We start from the raw sequence: 17,408 nt of genomic DNA, 5'->3' as shown, positions 1-17,408 counted from the left end.
TCAGTTAATGATATTTTAGACAAACATGTGTTTCCACCTCTGTGGTAACATTTTGGGGAAGGCCCTTTAGTGTTTTAGCATGACAGTGCCCCTGTTAACAAAAATTAGGGTCCATAAAGACATGGATTCCCCAGTTTGGTATGGAAGAACTTGACTGACCTGTACAGAACCCTGACTTCAATCCCATCCACTGTTTTTGGGATGAAATGCAACACGGACTGTGAGCTTGGCCTCAACCTCATGTTGCCCTAAAGCCCTCATGTTCATGTGACTGCAAAAGCCTGCAGCCAGCGAGAGAGTCTTGTGGAAAGAGTGGATGCTGATAAAGCAGCATTCCAACTTCCAATCACAAATTGGTTGTTTACAAAATTTTGATCACATGTGTATTGTGATTTTCGATGTATTACTAAACCAACAGACTTCCAAAGATTGAGCTGTACTTCATACTATGGAATACATCTTCAGCACACAGCAGAGACTATGATGAAAAGACATCCACAAGTTTGCATAATTCTAGACAAATATGAAAAACAGTACAATTCTTCTGAGATGATCTATTCCTTAAAACCCTGTGGCCTCCACTTGGGAACTATGTGACACTTAGCTAAGTTTGAACAGTTTCTGTCACAACACAAAGATTTCCTAATAAAAACAGCAGTAACAGCAGTGAGGTCAGAACCCAACAGAAACCAGTGAATAACAACAGAGTTAATGATCCTGCTTAAAGCTCAAAACATCCAAAGCTACATCTGATTTCAATATTCACCATGCCAGCCCCCTTCTTGTGTTGAACATGTTCTGATTTCGACAACGTGGGTGACAGGCTATTTCATATTTCCACATTCGTTGCTAAGAAGCTCTTGCAATGTGTATATATTACAGTCCCTTGCAGGCCTCCAGAGAGACACAGTACAGAGAAAGAAAGAGAGACTGCAGCTGTTCGAGGTCACAGTCAGCCCTCACCACCAGGCAGTGACCCAGGGTGAGACTGCGTGGAGGCCTGTATGGGCGCTGAGAACAGCTGAGGAACACGCGGGAGTCAAAAACAGAAAAGACAACCCTGCTGTCATGCATTAGCAGTCATCAACATTATATAATACCCACTGGTGCTTCATCTATAGCTGGACTGGTTTACATAGCAGTGTATACTTACAGGGGCCCTGCAGAGGAGTCATTTCACAGCGAGATGAATGCTCATATTAGCCAGTTTCATACTGTGGAAGTCATGAGTAAAAGGCTGGTAAATGGCTGCAACTGTATGATGCAATTGAAAGTATTAGATTGAAATTGTCTGGGGAGCTCAACATCCTTCACATTAGTATTTACTGTATTTACATACAAAGCAAAAACTATTACTGAAAAAATGCTGGTAAAAACTCTACCTATTCACAATCAAGATGTGACACATGTGGAGTTACTGGAAGAAGCAACAGCAGAAAAACTGAACAGGAATACCTGCCAGGGATAAACATACAACGAATTGCAGCACATACAGATGCTCGAACTCCATCAACAGTTAATTCAAGGAAAAGTACATCACAGCACTGTTGACACCATGCAGTTGACCTTTGATGCACAAAGTACATTACAGCCCATCAACCGAAATGTTGCCAAAACACAAAGTACAAATCTGGCCAATAACACTTTGTTTTTCATTACAAGCTTCTGCTGCCAAGAGGTTCTTCTTGTTTTACACCCCACACATTGACTATTTAGTTCATATCACTTTCACAGTCTACAGCACATGCCAAAGACACTTATTTCACCTCCAAAATATTCTGCAGCTTGATTAGACAACCCTGAAATCATATTCAATAAAAACAGTGAGGCTGTATTTGAGAATCGATCACCAAGTGACATTTAGCACTGAGGAAAAAAAAATCGATACAACACTCAAAACATTCCCCGTCCTTCTTTTCTGCAACATTTCCCTGGGAGTCACTCATGTGGCAGTGTGAGGGACAGAGGGCTTTACTTTACTTTCCTTACAAATAGAACAAAACCTCCTAGGGATTCACAAAGTTTCTTCTTTGTTTTTCTTCTAATCAGTGGCAGATTTCCACATTGAAAGTAGATTAGCATATTTATTCAGAGAGAGAGAGGATCAGTGTAAATGCACACAGTCTGTTTGAAACCGCATGGGCTGAGCGGGAAGCTGTGTCCTGACAGTTCTGGGCCAGAGAGTGCTGTTTAAGCCTCACTTGTGTTTTCCTTCAGCCTGACATTTGGGAAGGTGATGTTTATCATAACAAAGCTCCATTTATTTGTGTAAGTTAAAAATCACAGAGCTCTGCATAACTGCTTCTCCTTGGACGATTCTTTCTGTTTATCTACCCTCTTTCTGTTAAACACACATACATTTATGAACTATACCTTATCTGTGCACAAAATCATTAACACATCCATCATAAAATCTTATGTCTGCCCACTACTAAATACATGGTTTAGGCCAGACAGATAAATGCAGCTTCATCCTCCTTATCAGCACTGTATCTCTGACAGGAACCTGGCTGGATATGCAGCTTTCAGCATTGAATTGATTGCACTGATTCTATGATTAATGTCAGTTAAGGCAGCAGGGTTTTGAGGATGAACATAGCTGCCTCTTCTCACTAGAGGAAGCCATTAATTTCCACACTGCAATTAAAGAGACCGTGGGGAATAGATTTCCATACAAATTACATTGTGTGAGAAGGAATATAGCACTTTTGGCCCATCGTCTACTCAGGGCTTGAAAAATGCTCTATAAATGTTGAGTAATGCCTTCAGAAAATAAACATTTGAGAGGGAGGATTAAGTTTTTTTTTTTTCCCCCTCAATAGACCAAATCTTCTCTGAGCATATCCATGTGCGGTTTTAGGATAGTGCTCTGGGTTTTCTTTTCTGCCTAAGGAAAAACAAAACAACAACTCAAGAGGGCTAAAAGGTCTCAAGCTTTTTCCACAGCTTAAATCAATAAAAACAAGTAAGAGGAGTTTTGAAATCCCCTAAACTATTTTTGAAATCTCTGCTCACTATCTCATTTATAAATGGTGCAGTGCTTATCATTAGTGTTGGCTATAAGACAAACAAGTAAGTCATTGTTCAACGGAACTCAAGGCTGTTAAAAGCACTACAGTGATGAGTGAAATGTAAAGGAGTGAGAGTTTTTTTTTTTTTTTTTTTTTAAACCCACTAGTGGCTCCTACAGTCTGAACTGCTTCTTAAATGTTAGAAACAATAGACTGACCAACTTTGTGAGTGATTGACCAACATTTACTGAGCGCTCACTAGTAGGATTCAAGTATTTTATGATGAAGCAAATGTTTTATAAATGTTACTTAACTTTAACCACTTGATAAAAAGCAACAATAATCTGATCTGACAAGCTTATCATGCATTAACAATCATGCAAAGTGCATGCTAAGATTGCAGTACACAATGTGATCATGCAAACATGTTTACAGATGCAAAACTGCAGAAATGTCACTGGGTTTACTCCCCACACAAGGTCTTTAAAAGCTTTCTATTGTTAACCAGAACATTTTATGTGTAGGCAGCTGTTGATAAAAATGGTGTGGGTACTTGCGAACAAATCAAACAAACGAACAACCCCCCCCCCCTCTTCCCACCAAAAAAAAAAAAACTTCTAATTTATAGCACAAAACATAATACCAGTGGTTTTCTCACTGCTGCTTTGCTATTTTGGATCTGGACCCAAAGAATGTGCTTTCCTCTCCTGGACAATGTCATTTTAATGAGGTGGACAGTGTTGTTATGGTCGATACTGAGGACCATCTGGCCGTCTCGTATCCGTGTCATAAAAGAGGTCTCCTCAGCCCAGCTGTACCTAATGTGTCTGACTCTCTGCCAACTTTGTCCTTTTCACAACATCATTCTCCAAGTTATTTTATCATTAGATTCCAATTGAAACCATATGTTGATTTCATTTCCTTGATGGCTAAATAAAGTTGACAGTGACACCGCCTCTGGTCTGATTCATTTCAGCCAAGATAACCACCTAAAAAGAGAAAGCATGTGGCTGAATATGCAGCTTGCTATGAAAATCACATGGTGGAAAAAATATAATGATGAATGTATTTGAAGAAAATCTCATAGCCGTGTTGACAAACTTGTTGATGTTATTCACGGTGGTCTCACACTCAGGTTTCCAAGAATTACAGTTAGGAATGACCAGCGATCGGTCACAGCGCATAGCTCATACGCACCAGCAGACCACACATTAGTTAACTGCTGCATAAAAGTGACATGGAATTTTTCCACAGCATAATGTCCACTTGTGCAGTGCCATCGTACACAACAGAGGTCATGTGAGAGTGTAACCTGAGCCTAAAATGGCATCTAACCAAATCCCACAGCTGCCCCCCATGGGCCACATCACGCCAGGCCAAATATTTCCCCTCAGCAAAACAGAAACAATGATCTGGCACGCTGCCTAATTTTAACTGCATACCGCCAACTGACCAATATATAGAAAGGCCTTTAAAATAAGAGGCTGTGTGCCTGGACATTCTCGAGACACCGGCTGGGAGGGAGCTCACAGGCACCTGTGGCCGTCAGTCTTATTAACAATGTCTGAGGCCTGAGCAATACCCCCATGCAAAACGGGACACACAGAGCAGGATCAATTTGCTGGGAGATTTTCATAGTGTGCCAGACAGCAGAGCAGCACTCCTTCAATTACAGTATATTACCTACGGTAGACTGAGTCTGACCAGACTCCCTAAAAGATCAAGCTGTAATACTGATACTGATTTAAAGCTCTGTCAAAACCACAAGGAATTATTAGACTCAGGATGTATTAAAGAAAATTTCACAAGGCACCAGTGTCTAAATTCTACATTTCAGCATGACGGTTCCTTTCCTATGACACTTTTAAATGTCATTTCATTGTCCAGTGAACAGAAATTATGAAACATACGAGGAGATCTAGTGCTCTTCAAGCAAAAACTGGCTCTTCCAGCTAAATCTCTGTTTAGTGTCTTAGCTAAAATGAAAGGAACATATGCATCCTGAAAGCAGTGCCAAGTCTGTATTGACTAGACAAAACTTTACAATTCCAGTGAATCTAACTGACATTACCATTCCATTCAGTGTAATACAGAATAAATATGCAGGAAAAGTGTGCTAACTTAAAGGGTGTATCTATTAAGTGTTCTAATACTCATTTAGTTGCTAATGTTACCACATTAATTTTCTTTTTCTTTTTAGGGTCAGTGGGTACTATTGCAGTATGCACTGAGCAGAGAGGAAGATAAACACCCTGGACCGGTCACAAGTTCATCACAGGCTCAAGATGGACAGAAAGACACACATTTAAGACTCTCCTCTCTACCTGAATTACTTGTTTGTGGAGGGTGAAAGCTAGAGATAAAGGGTTAGGGGCTAGAGATAAAAATTGGCTTATTCAAGTGATTCAAGTGATGTGAACTTCCAAGAGAGTAATAAAACCACACTGCATCAAAAAAAAGAGGAATAATACAAAAACATGGCTAATGTAGAATAATAACAATAATTTCTTACCTGCACCTGCTGCATTGGTCATCTTATTGAACATCTACAAGACAAAAGAAATTACAAAATTAGATTTTTTTGATTTAATTTTGTGGGGAGGATGGAAGTAATGGGAGCAACAATAAAAGTGAGATTTTGGCTTTACTTCAATGTAGCACCTTAGCCTGAAAGCAAAAAAAAAAAAAAAAAAAAAAAACTTTCACATTATTTGGCTGTGAAAACCATTATGAGACACACACCCAGTTCCCTGAATTCAGGAATAGAGGATGTTTCTCTGCATTCTTCAATAGTGAAATCAGTGCCACAGTGACAAAGTCAATACAGAGTCTCCACAGCAGTAATGGCAGCTTGATTTAGCACTTGTTAACTCAGTGGCTCATGTTCTGCTAGTCCCAATTATCTGTTGTCACGATAGTTATAGTATTTCAGAAAATGAACCAAATAAGAAGAACCAGAAGCTGTAAACTCAAAGGCTGAAGGGAATTTTACAAAGCCATGCACTATTTCTCTGGAATACTGTTTTAGTATTGGAAAAGTAATGTATCTTTGTGTTGCATGTTTACATGTTACAGCAAAATACAACAGAACAACACTGTATTCTTATTCAAAACTGTGGGAAACACATATCCTTGCTTTTAATCCTTGATTTTACAAATCATAAAATGACTGCAGAGGGTGGAGGACAGAGAGCGTCTTCCTGATCTGGATCAGTCAGGATCACTTCCCCTCTACTGCCCAGCTCTCTCCTCCATTTCCCCTGTGTGCCCCACTGGTCTGATTTACACTCTTGTTTGCTTGCCCTGTTACCACATTTTTCCCCTGGCAGAGACAAAACGCTGCATAAACTCCGAGCCCGCCTGTTTGCGATACTGTTGACCCTCCTGTCATGACAGTCAATTGGCAATCAGCCCACATGATGCTGGTTCAAACTCCTATCAACATATCTGCAAAGGTTTTCTTGTTAAGTTGGACTCGACACAATAAGGTAGTTGTGTACTGCATGTTTCATGAAGGCTGTGGACCCCCAGTGTTGTCATGGCAGCAGGGACGCTTGCAGTGTATAGAAGCACTTGGCTGGATGAGCGACCTATATGGCTGCCACTTCGCTATGACAACATAAAAGACCCGATTAAATGGGACAGGTGGTTTTGTTTGAACGCTATGTCTTTGTTACATGCTCTTTCACACTTTTAGGCCACATGGCAAACGAAGTCGGAGGACAGCAGGCACCTGGCAGTCTATTTTTTTGATTTATTCACATGAAGCAGAAGATTTAAAGCAGAGAGAAAGAGTCGAAAGCCAAGAAATATCTGGCAGGTTTCAGCCTCAAACCACCACGGGTGTCCATGTGGCTTCCGGGGTTAGTGGTCTCAGCCACACGGTTATCTCTGGGCATAAAAACCCAACCCTCTGACTCTTACTTAACAGAGAAAAAAAGAAAGCAGGTCATAAAAGTATGACTCATACTCTAATATATGTATTTTTACCTGCAGGTCAGTGAGGCCCCTGAAAACTACAAGGTGCTGCCACTAATGTATCCCTCATTATTGACTGTGAGATTTGGCACAGTCCAGCAGAATTTCATCACATATCTAAACACCTCTGTAACTGAGTTCAAAGTTGGCTTTACTGTACAGAAACACTGTGGGTCATTATCTCTGTCCTTTAGAAATAATATATTACACATCTTTGAAGGAGGGAGATAGGGTTGTCTTCTGTAAATATGATGGACCTGATAAGTTAGTCTCCAAAGACCATCTTTAGACCCAGTTTCAGAAATAAACTTGGGAAAATTAGCACTCCAAAAACCAGATGCTGGGCCCCAGAGGAGATGTGCTGATTTTGACAAGACTTCAAAGACTCCAACTCATCACTTCCTCTCTTTCTTTCCTGACAGCCAAGAGAAAGTATTTCATCCTGGTATATCTTAAGCCCTGACCCATTTTAAACACACACACTGCCCCAGTTCAGTCCGATCCCAATCAGATGGTGGGCACGTCTGTCAAAGGTTGCAGGTCGGGAGAAATGACATCGTCCACACAGGAGCAGCGAAGGTTCCCTTTCAGGACTGTTGTCAAAGGAAAAACGCCCCCTTGCTTACACCAACAAGGATGTTTATATGGAGTGACAAGTCTGTGTGTGTGAATGATAGCTGCTGCCACAGGCACAAATGACACCCTGCCTAAGAGTCAACAGGGCAGTTACAGGACCGGTCAGTCCGGATGACAGAGCAGGGTGTCCTCTGTTCTGCCTGTCTCTGTCAACACCAATTAAAAGTAGATGTCCTCAACCTAAATACATCTCTATCCACCAATAATAGAACCCAGTGAACAGCTGGCCTCAACACAACTCTGTATGGTCAAGATAACTAATGCATATAATACATATAATACACAGTCAGTGGCTGTGGTAAATTCATAGTTAAAACTTGGAAATTTCTTATTTTGCCTTTTGGTATTAGAACTACATTTTAGGACAAGTCCTGTTATGCAGTCTGTTGGCAAGAGGTGCATGCCATCTTTTATTCACTGTGCGAGTAATGATATAGGGAATAAACGAAAACAAGACAAAATCACATTCCTGTTAAGATTAGCTACGCCTGCATGATGTGCAGCAGACTGAGGGAGATATGAGATGCATTCCAGTTTTTAGAAATCGTACAGAGGCAGGAGGGAGTCGAAGGTTGACGGGCAGGTGCCAAAAACCTCTACCAGATACTTCCATAAAACATCTCTCAGTCAAGCTGTAACTGCCTATTCAAGTATGGTGTACTGGCTCGCACATTCGGCCAGTTTATTCTTAGACCCCGAGACTGTGATCCAATCTGTATCGCATTCTCACTCCCTGCTGTCAGAAGTTTCATACGGACTCCAGAGCACTTATGTAAAAGTTAGAGGGTACAGAGAAGGAATAACCTCTCTGCATGCGTAACGCTGCTGTCATGTCGTGTCATCTGTTTATTATAAACTCTGCAGGGTCAGACTTGAACCAGTGGAGAAACTTAAAGGAACAGTTTGGTATTTTGGGTAATACACTTGTTTGTATGCTAGTGGGGAGAAAAGTTTCTGGTTAGGGAGAATTTGTTAACATCGGACGGAACCAGGCTAGCCCCCCCTTCTAGTCATTATACTAAGCTAAACTTGCCCACACAGATGTTAGAATGATGTCAATCTTGTCACATAACTGCTTGCAAGAAACATTATCAGTGTGGTATATATGAAATTATAATCATCAAACCTAGCCTAAAACATGTCGACACTGAGTAACATGTGATCCCATTATACTCAAGGTTAAACTGCAGCCAAAATACTCTTGTCTGTAACATATGAGAACATTCCCAGCTGTCCTCAAGCCAAGTTTTAACCTGTGCTGCTGTCATTTTCAAGAGGTAGTTATGGCTTTCACAGAAGAAACAGGTGGCATCTACTGTGAGAACCAAACGTCATTTCATTTAAAGAACCCAATGCTTGCAAACAAACTGATCTGTCTTTGAATCTCCAATCTAATTGCACTCAACTCTGTCTCACCCCAGTCTTTCCAGTGGCCTTCAGTGTGATTCCATTACCTTGCAGTCTATGAAATAAACTCAAAACTAAACTATAATATAACATAGAACTAATATCTCAAAGATGCCAAAAGATACTATTATATAATACTGGAAAATGATTAGATGCTTGCAGTTTTCTCTTACAAGCAGGTTGTTTGCCATCACGCTGCAGCTGAGCCATGAAGAGAGCACAAAGCACAAGCTGAAAGGCTTTGAATTTAAACCCGCCCTGCATTCTGCAAATCTCTCAGTTGTCTGTTTCTCTTAGGGCCGTTGAATAGTGACATTTATATACTTGGTCCTGCAGAAGTGAGTGCTGCTTGTTTAAGAATGCCTAAGCTGACCTTATTCCTAACGCAAACCTCAAATATTTACAGATGAGGAGGGAAGAGCAGCTGTACGCAGGAGAATGTCAGAATTTCAGCTGACTGCCGATTAATTTATCTTAAAGAACAATCTACTTCTGCCACGTTTTTTCTTTTTTCCTCTGTCAACACAACACATTGTGACACAGGGGTTAGATAAGTAGTTGTGAAATGTAGGTTTCACAGAGTGCGATTTTATTAATGAAGGAAACTGATAAGAAAGCTTAAGAAAACAATTTGTAAGAGGATAAATCGTTCTGCTGTCAAATACATTTATAAAGCAGTGATTGTCCCACCCTTATCGACATTTGAGCAAGGTCCTTAACTCCAACTGCTCCAGTGGAGCTGCTCAGTGACCAGCAGGTCAAACTGTTGTACTGAGCAGCTTCATGGTGTGAATGTGTGTAAATGTGTGAATGTCATCAGGGCATTTCTGTAAAAGACAGGTTTCCTCTCAGTGAAACTAAATTATAAAATAAATACCTGTTACAAAACAAATAATTACAACAGGTGTATTAGAATACTGCCATCACACATGTACAGCACTTTTTCAGGGAGATAAATCATAGGGCTAAAACAAGGCTGTTGAGCAAACTTCTAGGTCAATAAAAATTTCATCAATCCATGGATGAATATTTCAAACCTACGTTAAGTGCAAATTCAGCATGTAAACAAAGTGAAAATTTCCCAGCAACAGACAGAAAAGAACGTTGAATTAGCAGGGAGAAATACTTTGTGCAATGCAGGAAGTAAACAGATCATGGCAGTCACCCAAAAATACTAAAGCCAGATTTGAGCTGAAAAACGAAAACATGTGCAATCAGTTGTGGTGCTAGACTCGAAGGAATTTAGCAGCTCACAGGTTTAAAGATGAGAATTGTATCACAATACCGTATGTAGCAAGTTTCCATACACTGTACCATACAGGACCAAGATGATTTCTTATTGACTCCAAGAAACTACTGGATGACTGCAGGAGGCTGCGATTGTTAGAGAAACTTACCGTCTTCTTGGTCCTTGCTCTCGTTCCCATTGAGGCGCTGCGAGGAGCAGAAGATCTGTCTTGGTTCAGACATTCCCCTCTGTCTGGTCTTTGAAGAACTTGGTCGTTCAGGGTTTGGTTTAAAGTGGACTTCGAAACAGCACCCCACTGCAACAACATCACAACAACAATCAAGACTGGGTCTGCCTCTGTCTGGCCGAACAGACTGGGACAGGATGGTCTCAACGGTGGCCAAGGGAAAAGAAAACAAGAGGCTGAGGTCAACGGCTGGGGAAGTGAAATCTCTACTCTCAATTCAACTTGACAGAAGCACACAAAGGAGCCTGTATGTGTGGATCTTCTTTTCAGAGGACAGAGATTATGACCTTGTCAAATATCCCAGTAAAGATGTCTTGTCTTGCCCAGTCGCCTGTCATTAGCTAAAGCAAGTAATAGTGAATGCCTGGGATGGTTATGCAGATGCCTGGGAGGCATGTAAGCCTCTGTCAACCATTCCTAATGGACCAAATCATACAAACTCCCTCCCAATACAACAGCTCCTCTGTACGATACATACATGTGGAACCCAAAAGAGCACTTTTGTTCCCAAATGCGAGCTCCAGTGGGATATTTCATGAAACATGCCACCATGAGTTGCATGGTCCCAGTCACAGCCTCCGAAGCACAACAGCTGTCTGTTCCTGCAGACCTGACTAAAGGACTGTAGACCCCAGTATCACATCTGAGAACTGCAGACCCACATCATAAAACAGACTCTACTCAGTGGGACACTATAAGATCGCCTGACAAAGCCCATAGTGTCCACACAGACTATATCCCCATATCTCACAAGTCACAGACACGTTAGAGACTGACATGAGATCAACACACTGTATCCATACTGGGTTTATGGGTTACCTCTGCTTGATGGTAGAGATCCTGTTAGAATCGAAACCTAATGTTTAACACTTTAAAAAATGTCCAGGACATTAAGTTCTGTCGAACACCTGTTGCTCACAGGTCCAAATAATCCATTGGGATTTTCTCTCCACAGAGCAAACTAAATCGATTCAGTGAAGTTTAAAAAGCATGACCAAGTATGCAGCATACGCTACACAGGAATGTGTACAGTACCAACCGTGACAGAGCACATACCATTAGGTACTGATGGCTGAACTTCTGCAGTCCACACTGCTGCTTTATAAACACAGAGTATACACAGTTAATTCTTAATGCCAGGCTGCACAAGCACACTCTCACCTGTTTCTTACGAGTGGTGCAGGGTGTGTCAGAAGGGAGATGAACTCGCACTCAGAGCCTCTTCTATGTCCAGATTAAGCTGGTCCAGTTTCCTCATCAGCTGGCTCATTGATTCAGACCAAGGAGACTTGACCTGTGGAGACTCCTGTGGGTAATCATGGAGGTACCAAGATAAGAGAAAACAAGCTAGAGTGACTGAGTAAGAGATTAAGTTGACATTGGCACAATTTTGCACAAGTTTGTCTTGTTTATGTTTTTTTTCATTTTCATTTTCAAGCATTTTCATATTTGTATCTCTGTATTTCTTTGATTGTTTGATTGTTTTAACTGTTCTATCCATTTTGCATCATGAAAGTTCAAGTGCAAAAATAATAAAAAAAAAAACATTCAATCAAGTATACATAGTTATAACACACATACAAATTCATATAGTAACATCAAGTAATACAGATATGACTTTCAGGCATAATCTCAATTGCATGCTTCAGCTAAACTTCATCAAAATGAAAAAAATACATTTTTAAATTACTTTCAAACCTGCAGTAAAAGTTAATGAAATTAGGGGTAAAAGCAGGTTCGTTAGTTTGTTTAGTAATCGGTTGCCATCACTGTCAGGTTTATTTGACACATGAGAGCTTTTAGGTAAGGTGAGAGCATCTGTCAATTTACCACACTCTCCTTAACTCAAAAAAGAGTTACAGGCAAAGCCAAAAAAGTATCTTGTAAATTGCAGATGCTACAGCAGTGAACTGTGCTGCAGCCACACATGGAAATGTGATCTCCTCAGCCACTTCTCAGGGTGAAAGAGCAAAGGAGGAGGGCTCCAGACATGTGTGCCATACTGATGGGAGATGATGGGATTCCCTGCACTGGCTTTCACTGCTCCCCAGACATATAGTGTATATAAATAGACCATCCTCAAACAGACAGGAGCTGTGTCTGAAGATCTGGAAGCCCAGCCTCATAAATCAGCAGGATACACCTAGATACATTAACATAGTTGTTCTGCAGTCTGAGCAGAGGAGAGATGTCACTATGTGTGTGTGTGTGTGTTTCTTGCCTAGGTCTGCAGAGGGTCACATGCTACATCATGGATCCTAGTCAAGAATCCCAGAATGAAATTCCAGAACTATTAAGGAGTGAATTTTCTGTTGGATTTCTCTTATGGATCAACCCAAAGATTTTGACATAGTAATAATGTCATATTTCCTAAAAGCTCCTGCTGGAATATGGCTGCTTCAGTCTGTTAAGGTTGTATGCCAATAATAAAGGACAATAGAGAAATCCGGAAGATGGCAAAATCTATAATATTTCTGATTCTCTTCCTTAACCCTAATCAGTCAACAACTACCATTCAGTGAAGTAAACAATCTTAACATTTAATAAACTGAAGTGACATTATAGAGCCGTCAACTTAATTTAAATGTTCTTTCTGAGTTGTATTTGCCAAGACTATTTAGGCACTGTATCCAAGAAAACTCATGATTGTAATGAAGTGAAATGGAAAAATCCCCAACCACTTATAGAAGCTACTGCTTGATCATCCTTCTGAGTTCCATCAAGGCTTCTTCCTCTTTTTTTTTATGTTTGGTTGAAAACAACTGACAGAGATAACAACCCAACTCCAGGCTTCAAAATGTCTCCTGCAGACAGACAGTTATGTTTATGTGTTTCTACAGTCGGTCATCTTTTAATGTTGACTATAATAATGACCCACATAGTTAAAATTCCAGGCGTGACTATCACCAACAACCATCGAAAATAAAGATCAAAATAAACCGAAGACAACAAAATAATTCATTCATTTCCTGGAATTAAAAATAAAAAATTATATCTGCTGCTCACATCTGAATCAAGTATTTTTTTCCATTTATAACATTATCCTCTAAATGCACAATCATTTCATTGAAGGGACTCGTCAATAAATATTCTGATGGAAAACCCCCACAGTGTTTTGGACAGGGCGTGGTCCCTGTGAGAAGGGCTTTGATGAACTTTTTGGAGGCAAATATGACACTGGGTTTAGTATTTTCATTGATTCACTGTGGTTTCACAAAAAATATACTAAGTTAGAAGAGACAAAGTGGAGTCCAAATGAGGACAGGCCATCCTTGCGACCTAATTTGATCGTGTTTGTAATTACCTTGCAATCCATAGACTGTTTTCTGCCAGTAACTGTTAAAAAGAAAGAGGTCCCAGTCTTATGAGTTTGGTACATACATCTCTATAAATGTCATAAATGGGCATATGTCAGAATATGTCCTTCTACAGTTATCATAATAAACAGCTTCCCACAGGCTACAACCTATTCTCCATGAAGCAGAACATTTGAATTATATTACAAATTAAGGGATTGACAAACTTATATTATGTTGCATTCTCTCTGAATTGTGAGGAATTAAGGGCCTAGACACCAGACGATGCACTCAGCCTGCTGACCACCCAGGGTCAGCTGACTGGCGCTGGGAGAAAGTGGCTTTTTCCCCTCAATCCCTGAGGAATGACCTAAATCTGGACAATCCCCTGCTGACCTCTGAGGCCTGAGGGGTCACCTGGGGTCACCGAGAGGAAAAAATAAAGCTCGCCTTCCCTGCTCTGTCTGCCTTCCAAGCATGGCAATGTCCAGGGAATGTAAAAAGTTTGACATTGGATCAGTATGTTTAGACAGCTCAATCCTCTGTGTCTGCCAAACATATGAAAAGGCCCTCACATACTTTTGTACTTTGCATGGGCTGATGTCAACACATAAGATACCAGGTATCGCAAACTATATTAATGCATCAGAATCAGACTTTATTGCCAAGTAAGTTTGCACATACAAGGAATTTGTCATAGAACAGTGATAGTAAGACAGATATAGAGAAGTAGAAGTAAGGCTAAGGAGTAGAGCACCCTACAACTACACCTTTAATAACTGAGACAAGATGTAGGTAGATGAACCTTTGCTCAAACTTTCCTCTCTGTGTAAGCTTTACAGTACAATTTTAGGTCAGAGAAATGAACACAGTTTCCCAGAAAGTCCTCCTACTTTTGTAGTTTCTATTTCAATCTTTTCTTGGCATTCTCCAGAGAGCTATCCAAGAGAGTGTCATCAAAAGGTTAAGGACAAGATAGTATATTTATATTCATGCAAATCAGAGACAAAGTTGAGATGAGTGAGTGAACATACAAATGATTTGTGTTATTTAAATATGTGATTTAATGAATCGTGATTAATCTTGATGAGAAATAGCCACATGTAACTGTGAATCACACAAACAATTGATTGTGTGCCCTGTGATTAGTATTTTTAGCTTGCAGTATTGCTATGATAAGCTTATATAGTGGGATGGTTAACCATATCTGTCCATCTAAATAAATGTTTGGCTCAGTGTCACTCTGCAGGCATTGCTCGTGTCATTGAAAAGGCCAGAAGGATGGTGATATGGAAGGTTATGCGGTTACACTGTAACACTGAGCAGGGACATGTGAAGGAAGTGACTGTAGTTCCTCTTCATCATCACCATTCATCATCCTGACATTGACTGTGTAGTCAAAACCTTTGGTGAAATGAGTATAAGACCAAGTTAAAAGACAAAAGAAGTGTGTGCATATTACGTGTTTTTCACATGAGTTCTGAATAAATCCTCATGTCTGCACCCCAGTGGGTGTACATTCCTTCAACTGGAGTTAAGACAGTGACTGACCAGACTGTTACAAAGTGAGTTTAGGAGGAAAATGTATTCATCTGAAGATCTGAAGACTTCTAGCTTCAGAGTATCTAGGTGTGTGTATGCGTGTGAAAGGATGTTGTTATCTCTACATAAAATACCCATAAGCTGAAATACATTAATCTCTAGAGATTTTTTTTTGATATTCTAAGCATAATGACTGAAAATGTATAAGAGAGGGAAATGAAAGAGGCTGGAGATCTTGTGAGCAGGGCTAATTGACCCCAGGAGTCAGACAAACACAAATGTTAGAAACAGATGCCCCATTCTTGCCCATGCTCAAACCAAATCTGGATCACATTCACACTGTCTCTTTTCAGTAACATCCCCACAAGGTGCTGTTTAGGAATGTGGGCACTTCTACTTAGAATGAGACAAATTCCAGAGAAGGCTTGACGCTCAAGTGAGACACTACCCTTGATTCATCTCTTCATGCCTTTCCCCTCGATCCGGCCCCGGCAATTGTGTAAAGCCCTCATACCATGGCAACTGGGCTGGTATGAGTCAATCCTTTAGATAAATGCATTAATGTTATCTTCCAGGGACAACAAAATGTGAGCTGACTATAACTTTATCAGCACAAATTGGCCACATTGTGAACCCCTACACAGCGGCTTTGACATGGAAATGAGGAGTTAAGTGTGTGAGCTCTGGGCTCGGTGCCTAGTCTGCGCCACCCACAGAGAGTGCCAGAGATCACCATGGAGGTATCCAAATGTAGCAGCCGGTCATGCGAAAGGGCAACGGCTACCTGGCTACACGGAGGAATAAATTACACTCTTAATATCCTGCGATGCAAAACACTAACTGAACGTAGCCACAGCCATATCTGTAGAGTGGGAGAGATAGGTGAAGAAATGTTTATTTTTAGGGGCATTTAGTCACAGCTGAACTAAATGATGCAAGCGGGGGGGGAGTCTGGAGATGACACAGTGTGGAAACACTATGCATAGAGTGCCCTCATATGGTTAATGTTGATAACTACATCCATTTACTATTCCATGAATTCTCTGTGCATATTTCAGTATTTAAAACTAAACTGAATCTTCAGCTGGAGCATTCATGTGGTCATTAAAAAAACAAAAAAACATCTAATTCTTCAGTCTGACCAGCATACTTTTGTTACCTTATATCTTCATTTTCGAATTTCTAATTAAAATAACTTATGATGAGTATTTGTACACTTGCTCTTTTTAAGTTTTCACAATGCAAAGTTTTAGGGATTTTATATATAATAATCTATCTAGCATACATGTAGAGGTAACACCTGATCATATACTGTAACTGACAAATGTGATTTAAACCTGAAATGCACTCAGTGTTTAATACAAACACTCAGTGTTTAATACAAACACTGAGTGCATTTGTAAATACAAAATACAAAATGAAAACAAGCAAAGTGAAGTGATGTCAGGTTGAGAAAAAGAGCTTGTTTTCTGCATGTTGTGCTATGAAATCAACAGACTTCAACAAAATGAACAGACTGTTGCCTGAAATTTAAGACTGTCTTAGAGCGATGCCCACATTGAAGTCCGCCGTGTGATAACAGAGCTTGTGGCGTGACACCATGAGAAGCACTGACCTACTGTCCTTTTGATAATATTTACAACAGGCTCCCTGGATTCCCTGCATTCTTCCACTCTTCTCCAAAACAACCCATTCAGAGCATATCATTCTGCACATAAAGCTGGCATTACCTCAACATCTCACCGGACCAACAGACAGAGAGGCAAATCTCCACCGGCCATTTACTCTACCCTGTTTACATGGACCCTATTATCTGGAGACTGTTTAGAAAAGCGTGACAGTTATGTGCAATTGGATATGTTCCCCCCGGCTGTAACGGAAAACATGTCTAACAGATTTGAACATATTCATGAATGTCCATAGGAGACTTTAAATGGGCAATAGAAAACAGGGATGAGGCGTTACTGGATGGTTACAGCCAAGGTCAGGGTAGAGGTTGTGTGACAAAGGAGATTCAAATGTGCCTTGACTTGTTGAGGAGAAGGTAGCTGTTCAATAATGGA

General features: G+C 40.4%; 1 protein-coding gene across 1 annotated transcript in view; it reads right to left on the bottom strand.

The window, feature by feature from the left end:
* The window catches only part of stard13b (StAR-related lipid transfer (START) domain containing 13b), a 50,200-nt gene extending 38,387 nt beyond the window's left edge, over window positions 1-11,813 (bottom strand). The window contains exons 1-3 of the mRNA XM_018665276.2: window positions 11,669-11,813; window positions 10,430-10,576; window positions 5,524-5,557 (exon numbers count right to left, since the gene is read on the bottom strand). Coding sequence (XP_018520792.1) covers window positions 5,524-5,557; window positions 10,430-10,459 — 64 coding nt within the window. The 5' untranslated portion in view covers window positions 10,460-10,576; window positions 11,669-11,813. The remainder of the gene's footprint in view (window positions 1-5,523; window positions 5,558-10,429; window positions 10,577-11,668) is intronic.
* Window positions 11,814-17,408: the final 5,595 nt, after the last annotated feature.

Source organism: Lates calcarifer, linkage group LG21, assembly GCF_001640805.2.
Source record: "Lates calcarifer isolate ASB-BC8 linkage group LG21, TLL_Latcal_v3, whole genome shotgun sequence".
NCBI lineage: Eukaryota > Metazoa > Chordata > Actinopteri > Centropomidae > Lates > Lates calcarifer.
Note: the sequence above shows the minus strand (reverse complement) of the source record. Positions and strands in the feature narration are given on the sequence as shown.